The sequence below is a fragment of the Furipterus horrens genome, unplaced genomic scaffold (assembly GCF_987537825.1).
Source record: "Furipterus horrens unplaced genomic scaffold, mFurHor1.1.pri manual_scaffold_4, whole genome shotgun sequence".
Lineage (NCBI taxonomy): Eukaryota > Metazoa > Chordata > Mammalia > Chiroptera > Furipteridae > Furipterus > Furipterus horrens.
In genome coordinates, this window is record NW_028327174.1 from 68,773,663 (window position 1) to 68,794,038 (window position 20,376).

The 20,376-nt window shown below is 39.8% G+C and overlaps 1 protein-coding gene across 1 annotated transcript in view; it reads left to right on the forward strand.

The window, feature by feature from the left end:
- The window catches only part of LGR5 (leucine rich repeat containing G protein-coupled receptor 5), a 140,173-nt gene that overhangs the window by 90,118 nt on the left and 29,679 nt on the right, over positions 1-20,376 (forward strand). The window contains exons 5-11 of the mRNA XM_090273622.1: positions 7,915-8,130; positions 10,700-10,771; positions 13,428-13,496; positions 14,865-14,936; positions 18,536-18,607; positions 18,758-18,826; positions 18,964-19,035. Of these exons, the coding sequence (XP_090129748.1) occupies positions 7,915-8,130; positions 10,700-10,771; positions 13,428-13,496; positions 14,865-14,936; positions 18,536-18,607; positions 18,758-18,826; positions 18,964-19,035 (642 nt within the window). The remainder of the gene's footprint in view (positions 1-7,914; positions 8,131-10,699; positions 10,772-13,427; positions 13,497-14,864; positions 14,937-18,535; positions 18,608-18,757; positions 18,827-18,963; positions 19,036-20,376) is intronic.

A 20,376-nucleotide genomic window follows, 5' to 3' on the forward strand; every position in this document is an offset into this window, starting at 1 on the left:
TATATGTATCAATATGAATTCAATCTGTAGGAGTTCATATAGATAAACTTCTATCCTGATAGTATTAGTTTACTGATTTTCAGATAAATTTAACTCCAATGATCAGTTGGTTCCAGTGCAATAAAATTTCATCATAGGAAAGACTTAAGGTATCTCCTCAAATTGCATTTTTTAAATATTTTTTTTAATTTTTCAATTACAATTGACATATATTATTATGTTAGTTTCAAGTGACACTCCAATGATTTAACATTACATAACTTACTAAGTGATCATCCCAATAAATCCCACACCTATCTGACACCATATATAGTTATTAGAATATTATTGACTATATTCCTTATCCTGTACTTTACATCCCCATGACTATTCTGTAACAACCAATTTGTACTTCACCTTTTTCACCCATCCCCCCACACCACCCTCCCATCCGGCAATCATCAAAATGTTCTCTGTGTCTGTGAGCCTGTTTCTATTCTAATTGGTCTTTTATTTTGCTTTTTTAGATTTAATTGTTGATAGATATGTATTTATTGCCATTATATTGTTCACATTTTTTATCTTATTTTGATCTTTTTTTCTTCTTCTTCTTCTTCTTAAAGAATACTCTTTAACATTTCATGTAATACTGGTTTGGTGGTGATGAACTCCTTTAACTTTTTCTTATCTGGGAAGCTCTATCTGACCTTCAATCTTAATGATAGCTCAGCTGGGTAGATTAATCTTAGTTGTAGATCTTTGCTTTTTATCACTTTGAATATTTCTAGCCACTCCTTTCTGGTCTGCAACATTGAGAAATCAGCTGACAGTGTTATGGGATCTCCCTTGTAGGTAACTAGCTACTCTTCTCTTGCTTTTAAGATTCTCTGTCTTTAACCTTTGGCATTTTAATTGTGATGTGTCTTGGTGTGGGCCTCTTTGGGTTCATATTCTTTGGGACTCTTTGTGCTTCTTGGACTTGTATGTCTATTTCCTTCACCAAGTTAGTGAAGTTTTCTGTCATTTTTTTTTTAATAGGCTTTCAATTTCTTTCTCTCTCTTTTCTCCTTCTGGCATCCCCATGATGTGAATGTTGGTACATTTGAGGTTGTCCCAGAGGCACCTTACATTATCCTCATTTTTTAATTTTTTTCTACTTTCTGTTTGTGATTGGGTATTTTGTTGCTTCCTTATATTCCAAATCAGTGGTTTGATTCTTGGTGTTATCTACTCTGCTGTTGATTTTCTGTAAATTATTCTTCATTTCAGTAAGTGTATTCTTCATTTTTGATTGGTCCTTTTATATGATGTTGAAGTTCTCACTAAGTTCATTGAGCATCCTTATAACCAGTGTTTTTATTCTGCTTCTAGTAGATTGCTTGTTTTCATTTTGTTTCATTCTTTTTTGTTTAGTTTTGTGTTCTGTTCATTATTTGGGACATGTTTCTTTGGCTCCTCATTTTGACAACCTTCCTGTATTTGTTTCTATGTATTAGGTAAAGCTGCTATATCTCCTGGCTTGATAGAGTAGCCTTATGTAGTAGGTGTTCTGCAGGATTCAGTGGCACATCATCCCCAATCACTCAATCTGGGTACTGGACATGCACCCCCACTCCATACAGGCTGTGTACACCGTCCTCTTGTAGTCGAGCCTTGATTGCTGTTGGTTCATCAATGGGAGGGATTTACCCTCAAACTGATCAGCTGCAAGGACAGGCTGTCATGGACCACCATGAAGGATCAGCTGTACAGGGGCCCACCACATTGAGCAGGACTTAATTCAGCAGGGTTCAGGTGCTCACTGAGTCTGCCCTTAAGTGTGTCACTTGTGGAGGTGGTTGAGTGGTGATGCTTCGACGTGCTCTGAAGATGTGCACCATGAGCTGGCTCTGGGGCCTTATTGGAGGTACAGGCCCCTGGTATTAGCCACAGTGTGATCCGTGGATGGCTGCTACTTGTGCTGGGTTTAAAGGTGCTCCAGAGAGGCCAAGCTGAGAACAAGACTGGTGGCTGCTAGTGCTGGGCCTGGGGCCCCTTAGCGAGAGGTATGGGGCTCACTGAAGCCAGATGCTGCTCTTTGAGAGATTTTAGGAAAATATGAAACGTCAGCCAAGACAGGCCATTCATATGGAAAAGCCACTGAAAACAGCATGGGTGGGCCTGGAAGTTGGGTGGTGCAGGCCCTCAGGGAATCACCAGGGTGGGGCAAACAGTGTGAGCCAGGTTGATGAAGACTCAGATATGGTACCCACCTGTAGGCTCTGTGAATAGAGGGCTCCTCAAAGAAGCAATGGCCTCTGCCAGCACTTCATCTGGAAGAAAGCTGTCCCCTAGCTCTCACCCTCATACCAGAGTCCTCCTATGTCCCTGGTTCCTTTTAAGCTGCTACCTAAGCCCTGGAGCCCAGAGAGAGTGAGTCCAAGTAAGTCTGTGCATGGGGTCTTTAAGAGGAGTTGCCTGGGACTTTAAAAGGAACTGCATAGGACTCCAGGAGCCCTCCATCTCACTCAGCCACAATCTCTACTGGATTTTACAGCCAGATGTTATGGGGACTTCTCCTCCTGGCATTGAAACCCTAGGCTGGGGGTCCTGTTCTGGGGCTGGGACCCTAACTTCTCGTGGGGACTTCTACAGCCCAGATATCCTTCCCAATTTTTATCCATCACACATGAATGTGGGATCAGCCCATTCTGTGTCTCAGCCCCTCCTATCAGTCTCAATGTGGCTTCTTCTTCTTCTTCTTTTTTATTTAAAGAGTTCATGTGTTTATTTTTTTTAGAGGGAAGGAGAAGGAGAGGGAGAGAAACATAGATGTATGAGAGAAACATCGATCAGTTGCCTCTCGCACACCCCCGACTAGGGACCTGGCCTGTAACCCAGGCATGTAATCTGACCAGGAATCAAACTGGTGACCTTTCAATTCCCAGGCTGGCACTCAACCCACTGAGCCACACCAGCCAGAGCAAATGTGGCTTCTTCTTTAATTCCCTAGTTATAGGACTCCCACTCAGCCATATTTCAGGCGGTTCTGAATGATGGTTGCTCTGAAATTTAGTTATAACTTTGATGTGATTATGGGAGGTTGTGAGTCCCGCATTTATCAATGCCACCATTTGACCATAAGTGTCAAATTATATAATACACAAGCTTGAAACAACATGATTTCATGTCACAGCAAAAGTAAGATCATAATTAAAAATTGTTTTATTTTTAAAGGTATTATAAATAAACTAAATCACTGCCGTCTTTTGACTATTCATGAATTATTCAAAGTGGTCTCACAAACTGTACAAATGTATGTACAAGAGAGCTGGTCATTTCGTTAAAACTTAGGAAGGAAAAGTCTCATCCAGATATAAAATAGCAATGTCAGTCATGAAGATACCATGAGTCAAAATTGAAAAGAACCGTCATTTATTGAAAGAACCCTCCTAAGCTATTATACCTGCAGCTGCAACATTCTTCACACCTTGGCTTTTTTTTTCTTGAGTCATCTATGTTAATAATTGACATATTACACTCACCTCAGATATGAAATTAGCCAAGATCAATGGCTTATCTTTTGACTAACGCTTTCTTCCTTGTAGTTAATGACTCATCAAAGACATTTTCAAACAAAGATAGAAGTTTGTGTGATACATTGGCAAGGTATCATATAAAAGATATATGTAAAGGACTATTTTTCTGGAACAATAACAAGGATGAGGTCATAGATTCTCTAATCCCTACAATAATGCCATTTAGAAATCAAAAATTCCTTTCAGGGGTGTGGAGCAGATTGGCAAAATACATTTTTTAATTTATTGATTTTAGAGAGAGAGGAAGGAGAGAGAGAGAGAAACATCATTTTGTTGTTCCGCTTATTTATGCATTCACTGGTTGCTCCTTGTATGTGCTCTGAGTGGAGATCAAACCCACAATCTAAGCATATCGGAATAATGCTCTGTCCAACTGAGCTACCTGGCCAAGGCAAAATGTTTCTTTAAAAAAAATTTGTACAATTAACCTTTTATACAGGAAAACATTATGGAAAAAATTTACAGAAGGTAAGGAAATGATTACTTTTTTTTTGCTATTGCCTGACATAAAAGATTGACTTTTTTTCTTTGCCGATTATCCCTCCTAGCCCTTCATCATATAGTATGCATTGATATTAAAGAACTACATTCACAGATAACATGCAATTCTGTTTTATTTTTAGTTTGTATAATACTGGGTGACATTTGTCCCTGCTCTTCCATGGGCTTCATCCACCCAGTTGCCCAGGATGGAACATTGAGTCACCATAGCTTCCTTGTCTCCCCCTCTGGCCACACCTGGCAAGTCCCACGAGCTGTCAGGCTCACTCACATAGCATCCTTCATATCAGACTTTCCCCTTCGTTTCCATACTTGTTTCAGGCACTCATCTTTTCCCACCTGATGGCTGCCACTGCGTGGTCACTCCCCCCCCCCCCAGTTCCTCCTGTGCACGGCTCTCAGAGACATCTCCTACAGCCATTTCCATGTTAAAGTGTTTTATTTTGCAGCATCTATCTGCATGCAGGTTTTGTGTTGCCTTATCACATTATTGATGGATACTTAAATGCCAAGATCATTGGTTGGAAATTTCCCTGAGAATGTGACATCTATCTCATGTCACCACTTCTCCTTTGCCTTCAGAAAGAAGAGGGTATGTTCAGTAATGTACATATACACACATAATGAGAACACTGAAGGCTGAAAAATAAGGGTGACTTCTCTTAAGTCTAATTGCAGACATCTCTTAGTTATTTCTGTTATGAGAGATGAAAAAAGTAGTCTATGTTTCTCAGAATTGAAATCGCTGACTAACTTTTGACTAAACTTTTGACTAAAACAAATTTGAGTTTACCTTTTTTTTTCTGAATTGTTTTGATGGTGAAAATACAAACTCCTAACCAGCTTCAATTAATAATAATTTAAGATCATTAAGGTGCATTATACTTTACAAAGCTCCATTGTATTATTTTTTTTTAATAAGCAACCCTGTAATATAGAGAGGTGTTGTCTCCATTTTACAGATGTGAAAGCTGAGTCTATTGACTCAGCCATGGTTACAAAGATACTATACTGACCTGGACTCAAGATTTCTCATCCCAAATCTCTGCACTAATTCACATATTCTGAGCTGCCTACACAGACACACATGCACACGCACACACACACACACACACACATACATTGTGACTTACATGAAATAGAAATAACAAAGCAATACTTTGAAAATGGAGCTATATGATGTGTTATTTTTGTTATTCTTGATAATGTTATAGAACCACCTTTTTATGTGTTTTCATGTTCTGTCTAGTGTTGTTTTTCTTAAACCTCATGGCTTAAATATTGCATTTTCCAAACATATGAATAGAAAATGTCCAGCTGCCCAAAAAGACCAGATTTATACAATATGAGCTCTTTGTTTACTCACAGAATAGGCACAAGTTGTGCCCTGCCAGCTGCTTTGTCCACAGTCTTAACCTTGTTCTGTAAGAACCACCTGTATGACTGGCTGGATAAATAATTCCGTACTCTGGTTTAGCCTGGGGATCTTCTCTTAAGATTAAATCAGATATTGCCTCTGAATGTGAACAATATACCACTCTCTGAATTAGGTTTGAACCACTGAGGCTAGGTGGGCATGGATTTCAAAACACTGCATTTAGAAGGAGCAGCATTCACTGGGAGCTTCTTCTTTGAAGAAACTGTTCAGGCAGAGAAACGTTTTAGTGCTGCACTCAGGTTACCTGAGTATTAGGTCTGGGAGTATTAGTACTCGGAATGTTAGGATTATGAAGAATTGCCTTGTCTTACTCATTTCATTCAAGGCAGGAAATTGCTCTAAGATTACAGTATAGAGACCAGATTACATCCTTTTTCTGGGGAGAAAAAAAGTGATTCTTAAAAGATATCTATCCAGAGAAATGGACTTATTTATACTGGAAACTGATCCCAGGGTCACTTCAAGATCCAGCAGAAACTTTGGTAGTACCTTAACTGTCAAAGAAAACAAGCCTATGACTCAATGCTGAGAAAATCTTTTCTTTCTTTCTTTTTAGTTACTTTTTTTTTTTTTTAATGACTAGAGACAGAGAAGAAGCGAGGTAGAGAGAGAGAAACATCAATTTGTTGTTCCACTTATTTATACATTCATTGGTTGATTCTTACATGTGCCCTGACCGGGTATGGAACCCACAGCCTTGGCATATCTGGACAACATTCTAAGCAACTGAGCTACCTGATCAGGGCGAGAAAGCCTTGGCTATAAATGTACCCCAAGGTTTGCACTCAACTTTAAGGGTAGTCATTTTCAGGACTCTTAAAAGCCACTAGGCATTTCAGTGTTTAAGCAACTGGTAATAGTCAGACACTATGTCAACTAAAACACAGAAGCTCATATTATTTAAAGTCTTCATCCATTAATCAGTACAATGATTAAGGATAGTTTACATAGGTGCTTTACTTCTGGTTGAACAACAACAATCACTTCTTCATCCCCTGATGAAATTACACCTTATTTGAACATGGGCTGAGCATGTTGTTGTAGAGAAAGAGGAAGAGATGGAGTTGAGTTTTCCTAAACATTTGCAGCTTCATTTGTTAACAGAACCTTGAGCTATTAGAAAGCTGTGATTCTGCTGCCTACCGTAATAGTTGTTCTGTGGGAAATTAATTGTGAGTAGGCTGTTACACTGAACTATTAAAATGCGTCCTGAGTGACCTTATCTCCATTACTGTACTACCAAATCTGGCTCACGGTCTTGCAGATATCACTTGTTCCTAATCATTCAGAAGTAGGAGCCAGAGGATGGACGAGTGAAGCAACACTGGTGACCAAAAGTGAGGAGGCCACTTTCCATAGCTCCCTCCCACAGAGAATTCTCTCTAATTTCTAAATTGTTTAAATTTGATGCACAGGGGACTATATCCTGATCCTGGTGTGCTTCTTACATCTGTTTAGTCTTAAATGCTTCCTAAAATATTTTTTTCAAACTCCACTCATGATTTTCTAATCCTTCTTAATACATGGACTGCTTAAAATGCAACTCTTCTGTTTTTTTTAATCTTAGCTTTGAAAAATGCAAACAAACATGTGAGCCTTAAGAACAGATTGGGGAAAAAATGAGTGAGGGCTGTTGGAAGCGTAGCTGAGTGAAGGTGGTTCCATTGTTCATGCACGTACAGAAAATCTTAATGACTTATCTGTCTGGTCACTTCAATAAGAACAGTTACGGCATTGTAATTACAGCCACCGTTTGTGTTGGATTCAGGGGATATCGACGTATGGCACTCCCTCTGCTGGCGCTGAAGTTGCAACAGCTCATTAACCAAACCTATATTTAGAAGTCTTTCCCTTTCAAAAAGAGGGGAGAGAGGAAGCAAGAGCTGGGAATGCTGTTAATTTTATGATTCATTTAAAATGTCAGGAAAAACAAACATCTGCTTAATGCCATGGTTAGGATGAGCAAGAAAGCCAGCAGTTTTTTGAGATTTCCAGCCCTGTACTAAGGGAAGGGAGGGGGTCCCCGTTTCCTCTCTCTAGTAGCCTATAAAAATTACTCTGTCCCTTTCAAATACTGAAAGAATCTTTTCCCAGAGTTTAATGAACAAACAACTGGATGAATATGTTCAGTTTGTTCAAAGCAGTCCAGGGAACACAACGCCATGTATTTGACTGGGCTTGGAGGGAGGGGAAAGAGTGTCTTTTCTTGGTGTCAGAAGGGAAACTAAATGATCCTCAGCTGAATCTTTATACCTCAGGGAAGCTCACCTCCATGCATGCAAGCATGCTACCCACAAGCCCGGAAGAGAATCACAGCACAGCTTACTCGTGTTAATCAGCACGTGGAGAGTTTTCTTGTGAGGCCCATCTTGCCTGGGCTTTGCCCTCTTTTCCATTCTTGCCTGCTTGCTTCCCCAGGCGGCTGGATGCCAACCACATCAGCTACGTGCCCCCCAGCTGCTTCAGCGGCCTGCATTCCCTACGGCACCTGTGGCTGGATGACAACGCTCTGACGGAAATCCCTGTGCAGGCTTTCCGAAGTTTGTCGGCACTGCAGGCCATGACCTTGGCCCTGAATAAAATACACCACATACCAGATTATGCCTTTGGAAACCTCTCCAGCTTGGTAGTTCTGTAAGTTCTATTGATTCTTTTCTCTCTCCCCTTTTCACAGTTTCTAAATTCACAGTAAGACTTTGGCCTTAACGTCCCGGTCCTTCAAACCTCTAATAGGGATATTTTAAGGGTGAAAGCCCACTGAACCCCTCCCCAAAATGATTCATAAGTGTTCTAATTGTATAACAGAATGAAACAACATTTATAGAACACCTGCTAAGTGCCATTCAAAGATAATAAAATGTAACCTCTGTCCATTGTATATTGCACGAGTGATCACCACATTATACAATTAGTAAAGTTAGTTAAAATGCCTTATTTTTGATAATAATTTATAACTCAGTCAAATTGAAATATCCCTCTTATTATTTAATAAGTCCTCCTTGAACCCCTGCCAAGGAAAGAGAAGCAAGAATAAACCCAACAGTGAATTATGAATGTATATGGCTCCCCCTGACATAGGTCTAGGTTTCATTATTTTGGTAAATCAAGATGATTCCCAAGTAATAGTTTGAAAAATAATCAGTCTTCTTTAACAGCGTCGCAATATGCCCAGGTGTCAATCAGTGCTGATACAGGAAACTAGCAGTTGCTTGCAAGGCTACAAGGCCAGTTCCTGTAGGAACTGTGACCAAGGCCTCTTCTGCACTATTTCTGCCTCCGCTCCATGCGTGCCCGCACGCCCACTGCTGCCTTCAGTCATGCCACTTTACTTCACTCCATGGCTGTCTCTTGTACTGTACTACATACTACTTTGGGAGCCAGCCAGCATCTTATCCATATTTTTAGGTTCCCCTCAACCCTTTTCCCCTTGTGTTGCATATGTAAGATCCTCAATAAATATTTCACAGGATCTCACATGAACCCAAAGTATATTTATTAGAATTAACAAATTTTTGGTGATAGTAACAAATTTCTAAATTGCATTTCACATACAAAATGTCAGGACTAGAGACCCCATGTTGCCTGCCCCGTGATCTGCCACCTGAGTCAGGCCTTGCAAAACAGGCTGTGGCCAGTGGTCGCTGTGTTCTCGGGAGCTGTGGCCTGCAGTCGTGCAGGACCTGAGCCACCACTTGTGCTGAAACAAAGGGGGTCTGCATCACCAGCCAAGCACCCAATCATAAGGTTCCCTATTCACAGAGGCAACTAAGGCATAGCCACCGGCATCCTGCGGAGGACCAGTTACCCCCCCATCACCCCTTCCCCTCTCCCTTAATCATTTCCCAGAAACAAGGACCGTAAGTCTCCTGACAGCCATCCCTACTCAGAGGACATTGTTCTTTCTCAAACACTTATACCCTGGACTCTGTAGCCACCAGCAGGGTGACCCATCCCCCTGGGGGTCTGGTCCAAGCCCTTAAAAATCCCTCTATCCCTTCCCTTCATGCTGCAGTCTGTTTGGACTCAGCTGCCTGCTTAAACAACCCTCAATAAAGGCTTTGAACTTGTCCACCTGATTCCTCCCTTCTTCCAGGCACAAACCTAACACAAAGATAATGCTATAGACACACCAGAAGCTGGATAGTTGCTTTAATTTTTCTTCCCCTAGAGCAGAAATTTTTCAACCCTTTTTATCCTATGGCACATATAAACTAATTACTAAAATTGTACAGCACATCAAAAAAATAAATTTTTTCTCGATCTGACAAAAAAAGTAGGTGTCATTTTGATTCATTCACACCAACAGCTATTACTATGTTGGCTGTTGTCATTTTTTTATTTGAGAATCTAAGGGAAGAGATGTCAGTGCCCCTGACAAAATAGCTATATAGTGCATGTTTTAAAAATTCCTGGGGAATTTTCAGTTCTTGAAAATTTCAAATTTCAAATTTCAGTTCTTGAAAATTGCTGCACTAGAGGAAATAGGTTTACAGAGATCCAGCTATTTCTTTCACTCTGTATTCCTTAAGCTTATTTCCAAAAGTCTCATTGGGACTTCGTACGGTTTCAGTTATACACACAGTGCTATCATTGGCTTTGGCCTAACTGACTAATCATTGAGCCAAAGGTGATAATTACACACTAATACTGTATCAAGATAACTAAAAATCTGATCACCATTCTCTGCAGTCAAAATTGCTGTTTCCTGTTAACCTGTGGCCGCACCCTGAGAATGTAGCCATTATAAGCCATCAGCTTCAATAGAATACATGCTTAGTGCACCTAGGACCTTTCCCCCTTCCTCCACTTCTCAATGACCGTCAGTATCTCTGCTTATCATCCTACATCCCAAAGCCATGCTAAATAGCTCATGTGGGAAGATATGTAGAACAACCACACTGAACAACCTGAAATCACTGTTATCAATCATATAGCTCATATGATACACTCTCTGATATTTCAAGCCCAAAAGGTAAAACTGGGACTGCCTATTAAATCCTGTGGTATAAAATCATCTATGGTGAGAGTGAATGGAGCATAGAGCCTTTCTTTACAAAAAAAAAAAAAAAAAAGTTAAAGCATTTCTTACATATAATTAGAGCATTCTTTAGTATAAGTTTCTTAGGATTTAAGCAATCAAAATGTGCCTACATTTCCATGTGCAGTGAGCCTTCCTGACTGTGTCTGTAATGTTGTCCTACAGGCATCTCCATAACAATAGAATCCACTCTCTGGGAAAGAAATGCTTTGATGGGCTCCACAGCCTAGAGACTTTGTGAGTTGACCCTTTATTTGTTTCCCTTTTTCAGTGTTTTCCTGAGTATTCTGAAGGAATCAAAATAGACTTAAAGTCAAACTTGCTGTTTTGTTTGGTTAATTGCCTGAGTTTTAAACATATATTCACACGCAAACGCACACCTCACGAAGTTAAACAATAAAACGGATTTTATTTTAATCTAACAAGAATGGTAAATTAGTTAGAATCATGATAAGCTAAAAGAGATGCTTTCCATTGAGCTGTGACTATTTGCTTAGGAATGTGTCTTCTCTATCAAGGATCAGTTCTATATTGTCACTCAGGCTCACTCCCCACTGAATGGGAGGATATAAACCAGGCTCCAATCTGAGATGAACAGGTGTCTCATTAAGAAACAGCAAGGGTTCATGCTAAAAGTAAATCTACAGACCAAAAAGTAGTGGAAGTTCCATGTATTGAGTATATCTATAGTGAAATATTGCACTCAGAATTTGACATATTTGTTTCCTATCCCATCTTAGGTCTAGTGCTATTAATCATTTTACCAAAATTACATAGCTGATCAATAGCATAACTGGGATTTGCTTCCTTCTGTAATTTGGCTCTGAAATCCATGTTTACTACTATATTCTGCTGCCAAATAGGTCAAATATTTAGTTTTGAGTTATTGCCTATAATAAAGATAGAGCCCAGCCAGCCAACTGTAGCCTAGAGTGTATCCCAGAGCCACTTGGAGAAGGGCTTCTTCAGGGGCCACACCGGCTGAGCCTGTTCCCAGGTGAGGAGCTGCTCTGCATTTCCCTGTTTGGTGGGAGAGGTGTGATTGGGGTGGGATGACAGGCAGTAAGGGTTCTGCATGTGCTAGGGGAGGGGGAGGGGGACTCCAGCTGTGCCCCAACCCAAACCCCCATGTTTTTAACACTCAAGTGCAAAAAAGCACACAAGGCCACTGAATTGACACTGCTGGTTATGATCAGGACTGTGGCCATGGGGCCCATTATTCATTTACGTGCAGATCTTAGTGACTTGTACATGATCAGTTTATCTTCTAACCAGGTTTGGGTCCCCCGATTTCCTTCTAGACCATCTATTGCTGGTGGTCTCCTTGAGACCAGTCAGCACTAGCAGCTCTCCTCCCAGGGTTACTTAAGTCACTCTGTGTTTCCTCTTAGAAGAGAGGAATCATCCTCATAAGGAGATGCCAAAGATGAACTTGTCCAGGCAGGACTCTGATGTTAACTCAATGGCACAGGCAAGCAGTTTCCATCAGCTGCTAGGAAAAAATGAGAACTTCTCTCTATCTACATAGGGCCGGGCTGGGGATCTCAGTAATGGAAAGCACCTCCCAGTCCTTTGAACTCAACAAGAACAAAAACAAGATGGACTTTGATGGGTATTTCCATAAATAGTCTTTCTTTTTCTTTCTCCCGTGTTTGAGGTGAGCACCCAGGATTGCATATAAATACTGTAGAATAAAGCATTTCAGGAGACACTTCTATGAGTCTTATTGCCCCCCACCCCCCTCACCTTGCCCAGGGCTACAGAGGATCAGTAAATTGGTTACTTCCAACCTCTTCCTTTCCCTCACTCGAAATCCAAGGAATTTACAAAGGCCCAATCCTTTTTTAATCAAAACAGAGCATCTGGAGAGATTTACAAACAGGAAGGAAATTTATGTCCACAGAAGACACGAGTTTCCTGCCTGCGTATAGCTTAAGGATAGTCTGTGTCAGGCAAGTGGGAATCTTAATTCATGTTTAACTCGGTTAAATTATCTCTTAAAATTAAATAGCAAATCTTCTCCACAGAGGAAGATCTAACCGCATCTAATTGCCTGACCAAAAGACTTTCTGAGTCATCTGGGAAATCTGCCATTCCCAGGGTCCGGGAGGCACTTATTTTTTCATATGAAGACGTAGCTATAAGGTGGAGCAAATCCATAAAGCTCTTGTGAGTAATGGAACTGAAAAGCCATTTGTCTCATAACAAATAGAGAAATTAATGATTTGAGATTGTTTGACTCTGTCTTTGGTCATGAAAGATAATACAGAGTTGTGTCCCACAGACCAAGGAAAATGTCACACATCTGATCCAAATCGTTATTTGTGTCCCTGAGAAAATTCTAGACGTAATGTCCTTCCTGAGAGTTCTCTGCATGTATAAACCTCTCCAGAAGTAAGTTGTCATCCAGGGACAAAGCAGCTCTCCAAGACGTCCTCTAGGTGAGACTGTAAAAAGTAGGGGGTAAAAAAGATGAAGGAGGGAAGAAGAAAGGGCATGTGATTCAGGAGCCCAGAGTAATCAGTACACATACAACCTGGTGGCCCAGGGAGCTAGGTTCAGATGCAGAGCCACATTAGCAAGCTGCCAACACCTGGCTAAGTAAGTGTCTCTCCTACTTGGATATTAGCACAGCTATATGTCTCCTTCCTTTTTTGAAAATTGAGCCTTGACTCTTTGAAATTTCTCATGACCAATCTAATGACCATTTTGATGCAGATACTTGTGGAATGATGGTGGTCAGCAAGCCAAGCAAATCTCTCCATAAAGAGAAGGAATGAGAATTTTCATCAGTGATACTGGTCCACTGGAATAACATATTAACTTTCCTTGTAAATGTAGTATATATGAATCTATAAATGAAAAACTGAAAATACTATTTACTTATTTTCAGAGATTTAAATTATAATAACCTTGATGAATTTCCCACTGCAATCAGGACACTCTTCAACCTTAAAGAACTGTAAGTATTTAGGACAAATTTAATGGGAAATTTCTATTATTTGTGAATTTATTTTAAAATATGTTTCATCATTGTACATGATGTGACTTACTAGAAAAAATTTTAATTCATATAAATGACAGTTAAGTACACTTGAAATATACTTTAATGGATTCTGCTACCAGCAAACATCAGACAATCTTTTTTAGTTTATCATGGATTTCTCTAAAATATGTATATTTAAAAAAATACACATATTTCTCTAAGCCATACTCCTTTCCTAACACATATTCCCCCAACATTTATATGCTTTATAGATGTGTACAGAACTATAATGGAATTCAGTTATTTGCTGAGCATTTTGAAAACATTTCTAGATTGCATAAGTCACTACAGACTAGAATAAAATGTATGTGCCTAATGTAGTGCTAACATGATTTCCCATTCTTTAAATACTTCATGAAACTTTTTTAATTAAAAAAATTCCACAATTTTACTAAAGTAAAGCTAACTTTCATCTGTTAGGTTGCATATATTTTATTTTATATTCTATAATTAGTTTTTCATAATACCTAAAAATAACCTATGTAAACAATGTTCTAACGCTTGAAAAGGAAAATAAGCATAGAGCCTATTTTCCTGGCAGAGAGGAATAAGATACACAGCCAAAGGAGGTAGATAGCAGGGCTTGCTTATTAAAAAATAATAATAATAAAAATTTTAGGTCTGCCTCAGGAAAACCCACTTGTGACCTAACTGGGAAGTAAGTCATCATCATTGCTGTGGCTGGGAGGACCAAAGACTGCACCCACCTCCTCCACAGGCCCACATGAGACCCAAAGACCTTAATTTTGCCCCTCTGCCATTCAGACAGCATTAGCATCCACAGATGAGAATCAATTTGTTATTACAGATTAACTGAGCACCTTCCTTCAGTTTAGGAAATTTTGTCCTCATGAGGAGATTACTTAAATCTCTGTTTCACTGAAGCTCATCGATTTTCTCCTCTTTTAGCTTCAAATGGGGTTAGGAGGAATGATCGTAATCCCTCTCCAAAAACAGTTCCCTCTGTCTCAGTTGTTATACAGTGGTGCTGTAGCACATATTAACAGATGGATTTTCTTTATATAACATTAGATTATAAGTTTCCATAAAGCACCCTTATTATTTTCAGATTCTTTATTTCTCTTTCAAGATGACAGCTTGTGATTTCTTTTTCTCCTAGAGAGTCAGTGAGGGCACATAAGCTTCAAAATGCACAGATGAGTGGAACTTTATCCTGTAGTTACTAAAGGTGGCAGTTGTGGCCACAGGTGAAGGGGCAAGGACTATTAAATATTTTTACCCTGCACATTATTTTTTATAACTTGTTGTTTCTTCTCTTTCTAGAGGATTTCATAGCAACAATATCAAGTCGATACCTGAGAAAGCGTTTGTAGGCAACCCTTCTCTTATTACAATGTAAGTGGCCTTAGTTCCTTTCGATTTCTCCACGTGTTGCTCTTTTAAATATAATACAATTAATGTTCGGTATTTGCCCGAGTTTTATCTCAGTCCGTGTAAGACTCTATACAGAGAAGTCTATAGAGAGATGCTTTGTCAGGTTTTAGCTGAATGCTGAACTTATATAAAAGATACTTTTTTTCTAGATCCTTCAATGTACGTTGCATATGCTTCGTATCTTCAGATGCCTTGTTTCACTTCATAATAGTCTCGTGAAATGCTTTGCTTCTCTCTATTTTCTAAGGAATAAAACTGTTGTTTAAAGTATCAGTATCAAGGTCAGCTAGTCATTCAGAACATGAATTCAAATGTACTAGAAATATAAATAATTATACAAAAATAGGAGCCCTTTACCACAGTAGACTCCAGCCTTAATTGATAGTGGGGAATGGGAATACTGTGTGATGCTGTCTCTGTGTCCATTCGTTGTTAAGCCCAGGCATTGAATCACATGTATGCAATTGCAAGCTATGTTGTAATTCTAGAAATACACATATGTTATAGAAAAATCTGTATGACAATTTTTGTACTACAAAAGTACAAAAAATAGATTTACAACTATCGTCGTCGTCATCGGCAGCCGTCCGTCTCGAGAGACGATGGTGTAGCTTCTTAAGAGTCTATCTGCACCGCCGAGAATGGTTGTGCAGTCCGACTCGGGAGTGACACGGTATCTGTCTCCTCCCGTGTTGAATCGACATCTTGCGATGACGCTGCAGTGTCCTCTCCAGTGAAGCTGAAGCTACAGAGCCTGGGCAGGGTGATATGGAGGGTCTGCTGTTGCCCATGCAGCAGACCCCCCCTCTCTTCGCAGCTGAAGGGTCCAAGGGAAAGACGGAGTCAATACAGCTTGGCTTCAGGTGCGCCGCAGGAGTTGCCGGTGTTGACTACAACGTCAAACCGCCTTAGGGACTCCGGCTCCGGATTTTCTGTCGGGGTTTACTCCCTTAGCCTTTCCCCTGAAGAGGTATGCCGCAAGGCAGCGGAGGTTTTTTGGAGTCAGAGTTTTCCTTCTCTGATTTACAACTATAACGTATAATTAATTCTATGTTTCACATTTAACACAGACATAAGAGTGATCTTATGTAGATACATAGGAAGATGAAAATATGTTAGTATTAGGCTGGCTTTTAGTTTAAAGATAGCGGGCAGATTTGGAACATAGGACTGGTCTGATGTCATGGGTGAGGGGTCTTGAATACAGAGGGAGTAAGGACAACTGCTGAGAATGACTCTAGGGGCATTTCTTGGCAGACATCCATCCCGTGCCAACTTAATTAAGAGACTTTCTGGAACTGTGAAGCATTTGTCACAAATGAGCTGGAGTCCGTCTCAATTAGCCCTGACAACTGAAAAAAAAAAAAAAAAAAAAAACCATTCATCATTCCTGAAATGTTCTGACAGTGTGTTGGAAAACTAAGGGTTTTAAAGTTTATTGCCAATAAACATTAGTCCTCATTAGAGAGTATTTACATAGTAAGAGGTTGGCAAATTGCATTGGCTTTGCTTCTTTTTCCTAACAGCCACAAGACCAGTTTTTTAGTCACTCTTTTGATATGCTAATACTGCTTGAGGAGGACTAGCAGCTCCCCAATTTATTAGTGTTTCTCTCAAGTATTTGATGTTAACTAAATCCCCCTGAAATTCTCCTCTCCTTGCGTCTGCCTGTTTCCATCTCTTCGTTGCCAACCTCATCCACGCCCCGCCCCCATTCCCACTGTCTGTGAAGGCAAAGGCCTCCCGTGTCCATCAGCTACCCAGGACTCATTTCTACCTGTCTAGTCCCAGCTGCCCATCAGACTCTCTGCTAGCCTTTACCTCTAGATTTTTATCAGTCTAAGGCTCATCTCCCTACCATCTCTCTTGAAACATAGCATCCATATTGTCACTCTCTTGCTGTGAAACAAACAGAGATTCAGGATTGTTTATTTATATTAAATGCAAACTTCATACCCTGGCATTCACAGCCTTCCATGTGGCCCTAGCCAACCCTCTTGATCAGTTTCCCAAAGCTCTACTAAGTCACCCTATACCCTAACCCAGACCAACTAAGCTAAATTCATAGAATGACTGTCTTTCCTTATTTCCTTTGCTCTTATGATTCTATCTCCTCACTATGTTTATTGAAATTTTATTTTCCAGGGTCCATTTCAAATGACATTTCCATGAAGTCTTTCCTGACCTCATGAAAGAACTCCCTTCTGAGATCTCTTATAGCTCCTTATTTGTATTTGTGATACTTCTGCGTTATCTATACAAGCATGTGTATCATATCTGTCCATTGGGTACATACATATGAACATATAAGGTATAGTGTAGATAAAGGATAATGAGGAAAATTTCTTTTTTAATCCTAAAACCTATATTCCAGCTCTAGCTCTTTCTCTTACAGATTATTTAATCCAAGGGAAAAAACAAGGTCAGAGGGTAGCAGTACAGAAGGGGACTTAGGTTTGTTAGGTGACAACTATATTCCAGGCACTGTGCCAGATGCTATGCGTGCATTAGCTCTTTCAGTGCATACACAAACCCTACAACTAAGTATTATTTTCTCAGTTTAACTAATTAGGAAACTGAAGGTCTGGGAGGTATGAACTTGCCAAAGTATCTGAGCCTCAGTTTATTCCTACAAAATTAAGGAAAATAGTATTTAAGTATCTACACTACATATCATATTAGGTTATTGGGTGGATCATTTGAAAATGCTTCATCAACTAGAAAGTGATATAATCTAATTTATTTGTTTTATCCCAACTGATTCCAAGCTTCTTTAGGGAAGAGACATTTTATCGTTCTTCTTCAAACCCCCAGCGTGTAAGCATAACGCCAAGCATATAGTAGCTGCCTGAAAACAGCCTCCTTAATGGATCAGTCTCTCAATTCCTGCAGTACCTACCCTCATACTTTGAGCATAGTAGACACTAATAAATATTTATCGAATTTCATTGAACTAGAAGGATGTCACAGTGCAGGACTATTTCTGGGGCCCATTGACCAGGCAGTGCAAGTACCATTACATTGAAAACATCTGTAAAAATATATATTTTTAAGCTCAAATAATATCTCACCTTTAAGAGCAATAACTAATTCCAAAAATATCTGATGTTATTTTTTTTTTAAAACCCAGAATAGCTCATTTCCTCTGAAATAATTTGAGGAGTCCCATTTGTGTATTATAAAATTTAACCAGAGGATATAATCTTCGTGTAGGTATATAGAACTTCCCCTTTCTTTAATTAATGATATGCTTGCCAACACCTTGAATTACCCTTATGCCATTCAATTGATAGCCCACAGATGTTGGAGGCAGAGGAAGATTTTTAAGTGATAACTACAGTCAGTTCACTTGCTTTTTTGGGTTTCTTACCAAAAGTCTCACAATATGAGTGAAAACACTTGAGGTTTGCCTGAAACCATGCCATGCAATCAAGAATGTTATGTAATATAGTATAATCAAAATTACATAAATACATTTAATGTATATGTTGAAATTTGAACAGGTATTCATTTGCCATTCCAGTTTTATACTAAGACATAGGTTTTTGGATTTTTTTCAGACACTTCTATGACAACCCCATCCAGCTTGTTGGAAGATCCGCCTTTCAACATTTACCTGAACTAAGAACGCTGTAAGTTTTTCTCTTACATATCACTTTCCCTTGTAAAGTTGCTGTAAAAGCCAAATGAATGTTACAAGTTAAAGTGCTTTGAAAATGGGAATAAAAATTACCCCTTTCTAGAATCTTCTCCCAATAATACTCATGTACCCCTCCTTCTAGGACTTTGAATGGTGCCTCACAAATAACTGAATTTCCTGATTTAACTGGAACTGCGAGCCTGGAAAGTCTGTAAGTACTTGAGAAGGCTCTTGACTTTGACCAGAACAGGCATGGCTTGAAAGCCCGACCAGCCTGAATGTCAGCGAATCAAAATATGTCACTTTATGATGCCTGAATAAAATTATGTCTGGTTTGTGTTTCGACAGGACTCTAACTGGTGCACAGATCTCTTCTCTTCCTCAAACTGTGTGTGATCAGTTACCTAATCTCCAAATGCTGTACGTATCAGTAAAGCAATAGTGTTGTATAAACAGGCAGCTTCCGTTTAGGGGTGAACTGGCAGACATTATTTCAATAATCCTTTAACTCAAGGAACTAGTATAAATGACCCATGGACATGGACAAGAGGGTGGGACTGACTGTGGGAGAAGGGGTGGGTGGCGTGAGGGGAAGCAATGGGGGGAAAAGTGGGACAACTGTAACAGAAAAACAATAATAAAAAATTAAAAAATAAAAGGGGAGAAAATTCTTTTCTTGCAGATCTTCAGGAGGTCAGGCCTCTCTTGCCCCTTCGGGCCAGGGAAGTGGCTTTGATATGACCCTGGTAATGATGGCCGTGCAGCCTTTGTTTCCAGACCCCAAACACTCTCCCATTAAACTTCCAACTGGCACACATTTCCTTTCAGAAAGTGAATATGAACAAGCCCAGATAGCTTCATTTCCCCTTCTAAAGGCATTGCAGAGCAGGGAAAAAAAGAATAACAAAACAGATTAAAAACCCACTATGGATGCCAAAATAAAAAATTGAGCTATCAGATTCACACAAACCTTGATAAAGGCAACCAAACATTCTTCAGGTATACTTGTGGGTGCCATGTTCTAATGTTTCATCTCATGGTTAAACTGTTTGCATATGTTATTTCTGTTGGCTTAGAGCTTTTCTTCTCTGCCTTTATCATGTTTTATGAAAAGTAGTTCAGAGGACCTTGAAGAGCTCTGCTTTGACCTTCCATTTTCAGCCCCCTCCCTCAACTCCCACTCTACTGTATTATCATCCTCACAAGCTTGGTTGGGACTTAATGAAAGGGCCCTTCATCTTTGGCCTTGGCCCTGTTCTTACATGGTAGACATCTGCAACAGTTGAATGCCTGCAACTCCACCACAGGCTCTACCTACTAGCAGAACTACAAGCAGCACTCCCAATGTTAAACAGATGAATGGGAATGCCTGCCATGGTGATTCTGCCTTCCCCTATTCCCAGCCTGCTATGTCACTTCAGGCCACATTGCTCAGTGATATGGGGTTGCAATAACACCACATGATAGCTATGGAGTCGGGCATTAATGTTTGAAGGAAAGGTACAGAACTAGTCTCCTCTTCACTCCACATTTTCCTGGGAGATGTAGATACAGATGAGAAAACTGAGAATTAGGGAAGTTAAGTGCATTTGCCAAAGTCACACTGCAAGAAAGTAGCAGAATCCAAATTTAAATACAGGCAGTTTGACTGATGAAAGTGTAAGTACAGCAGGTGGTGGAAATCCTGAGGTCACCTAGAATTCTGCCCACCACACCCAGAATAGATATAATTATCCTCATTTCTTGAGGAAACTGGCTCAA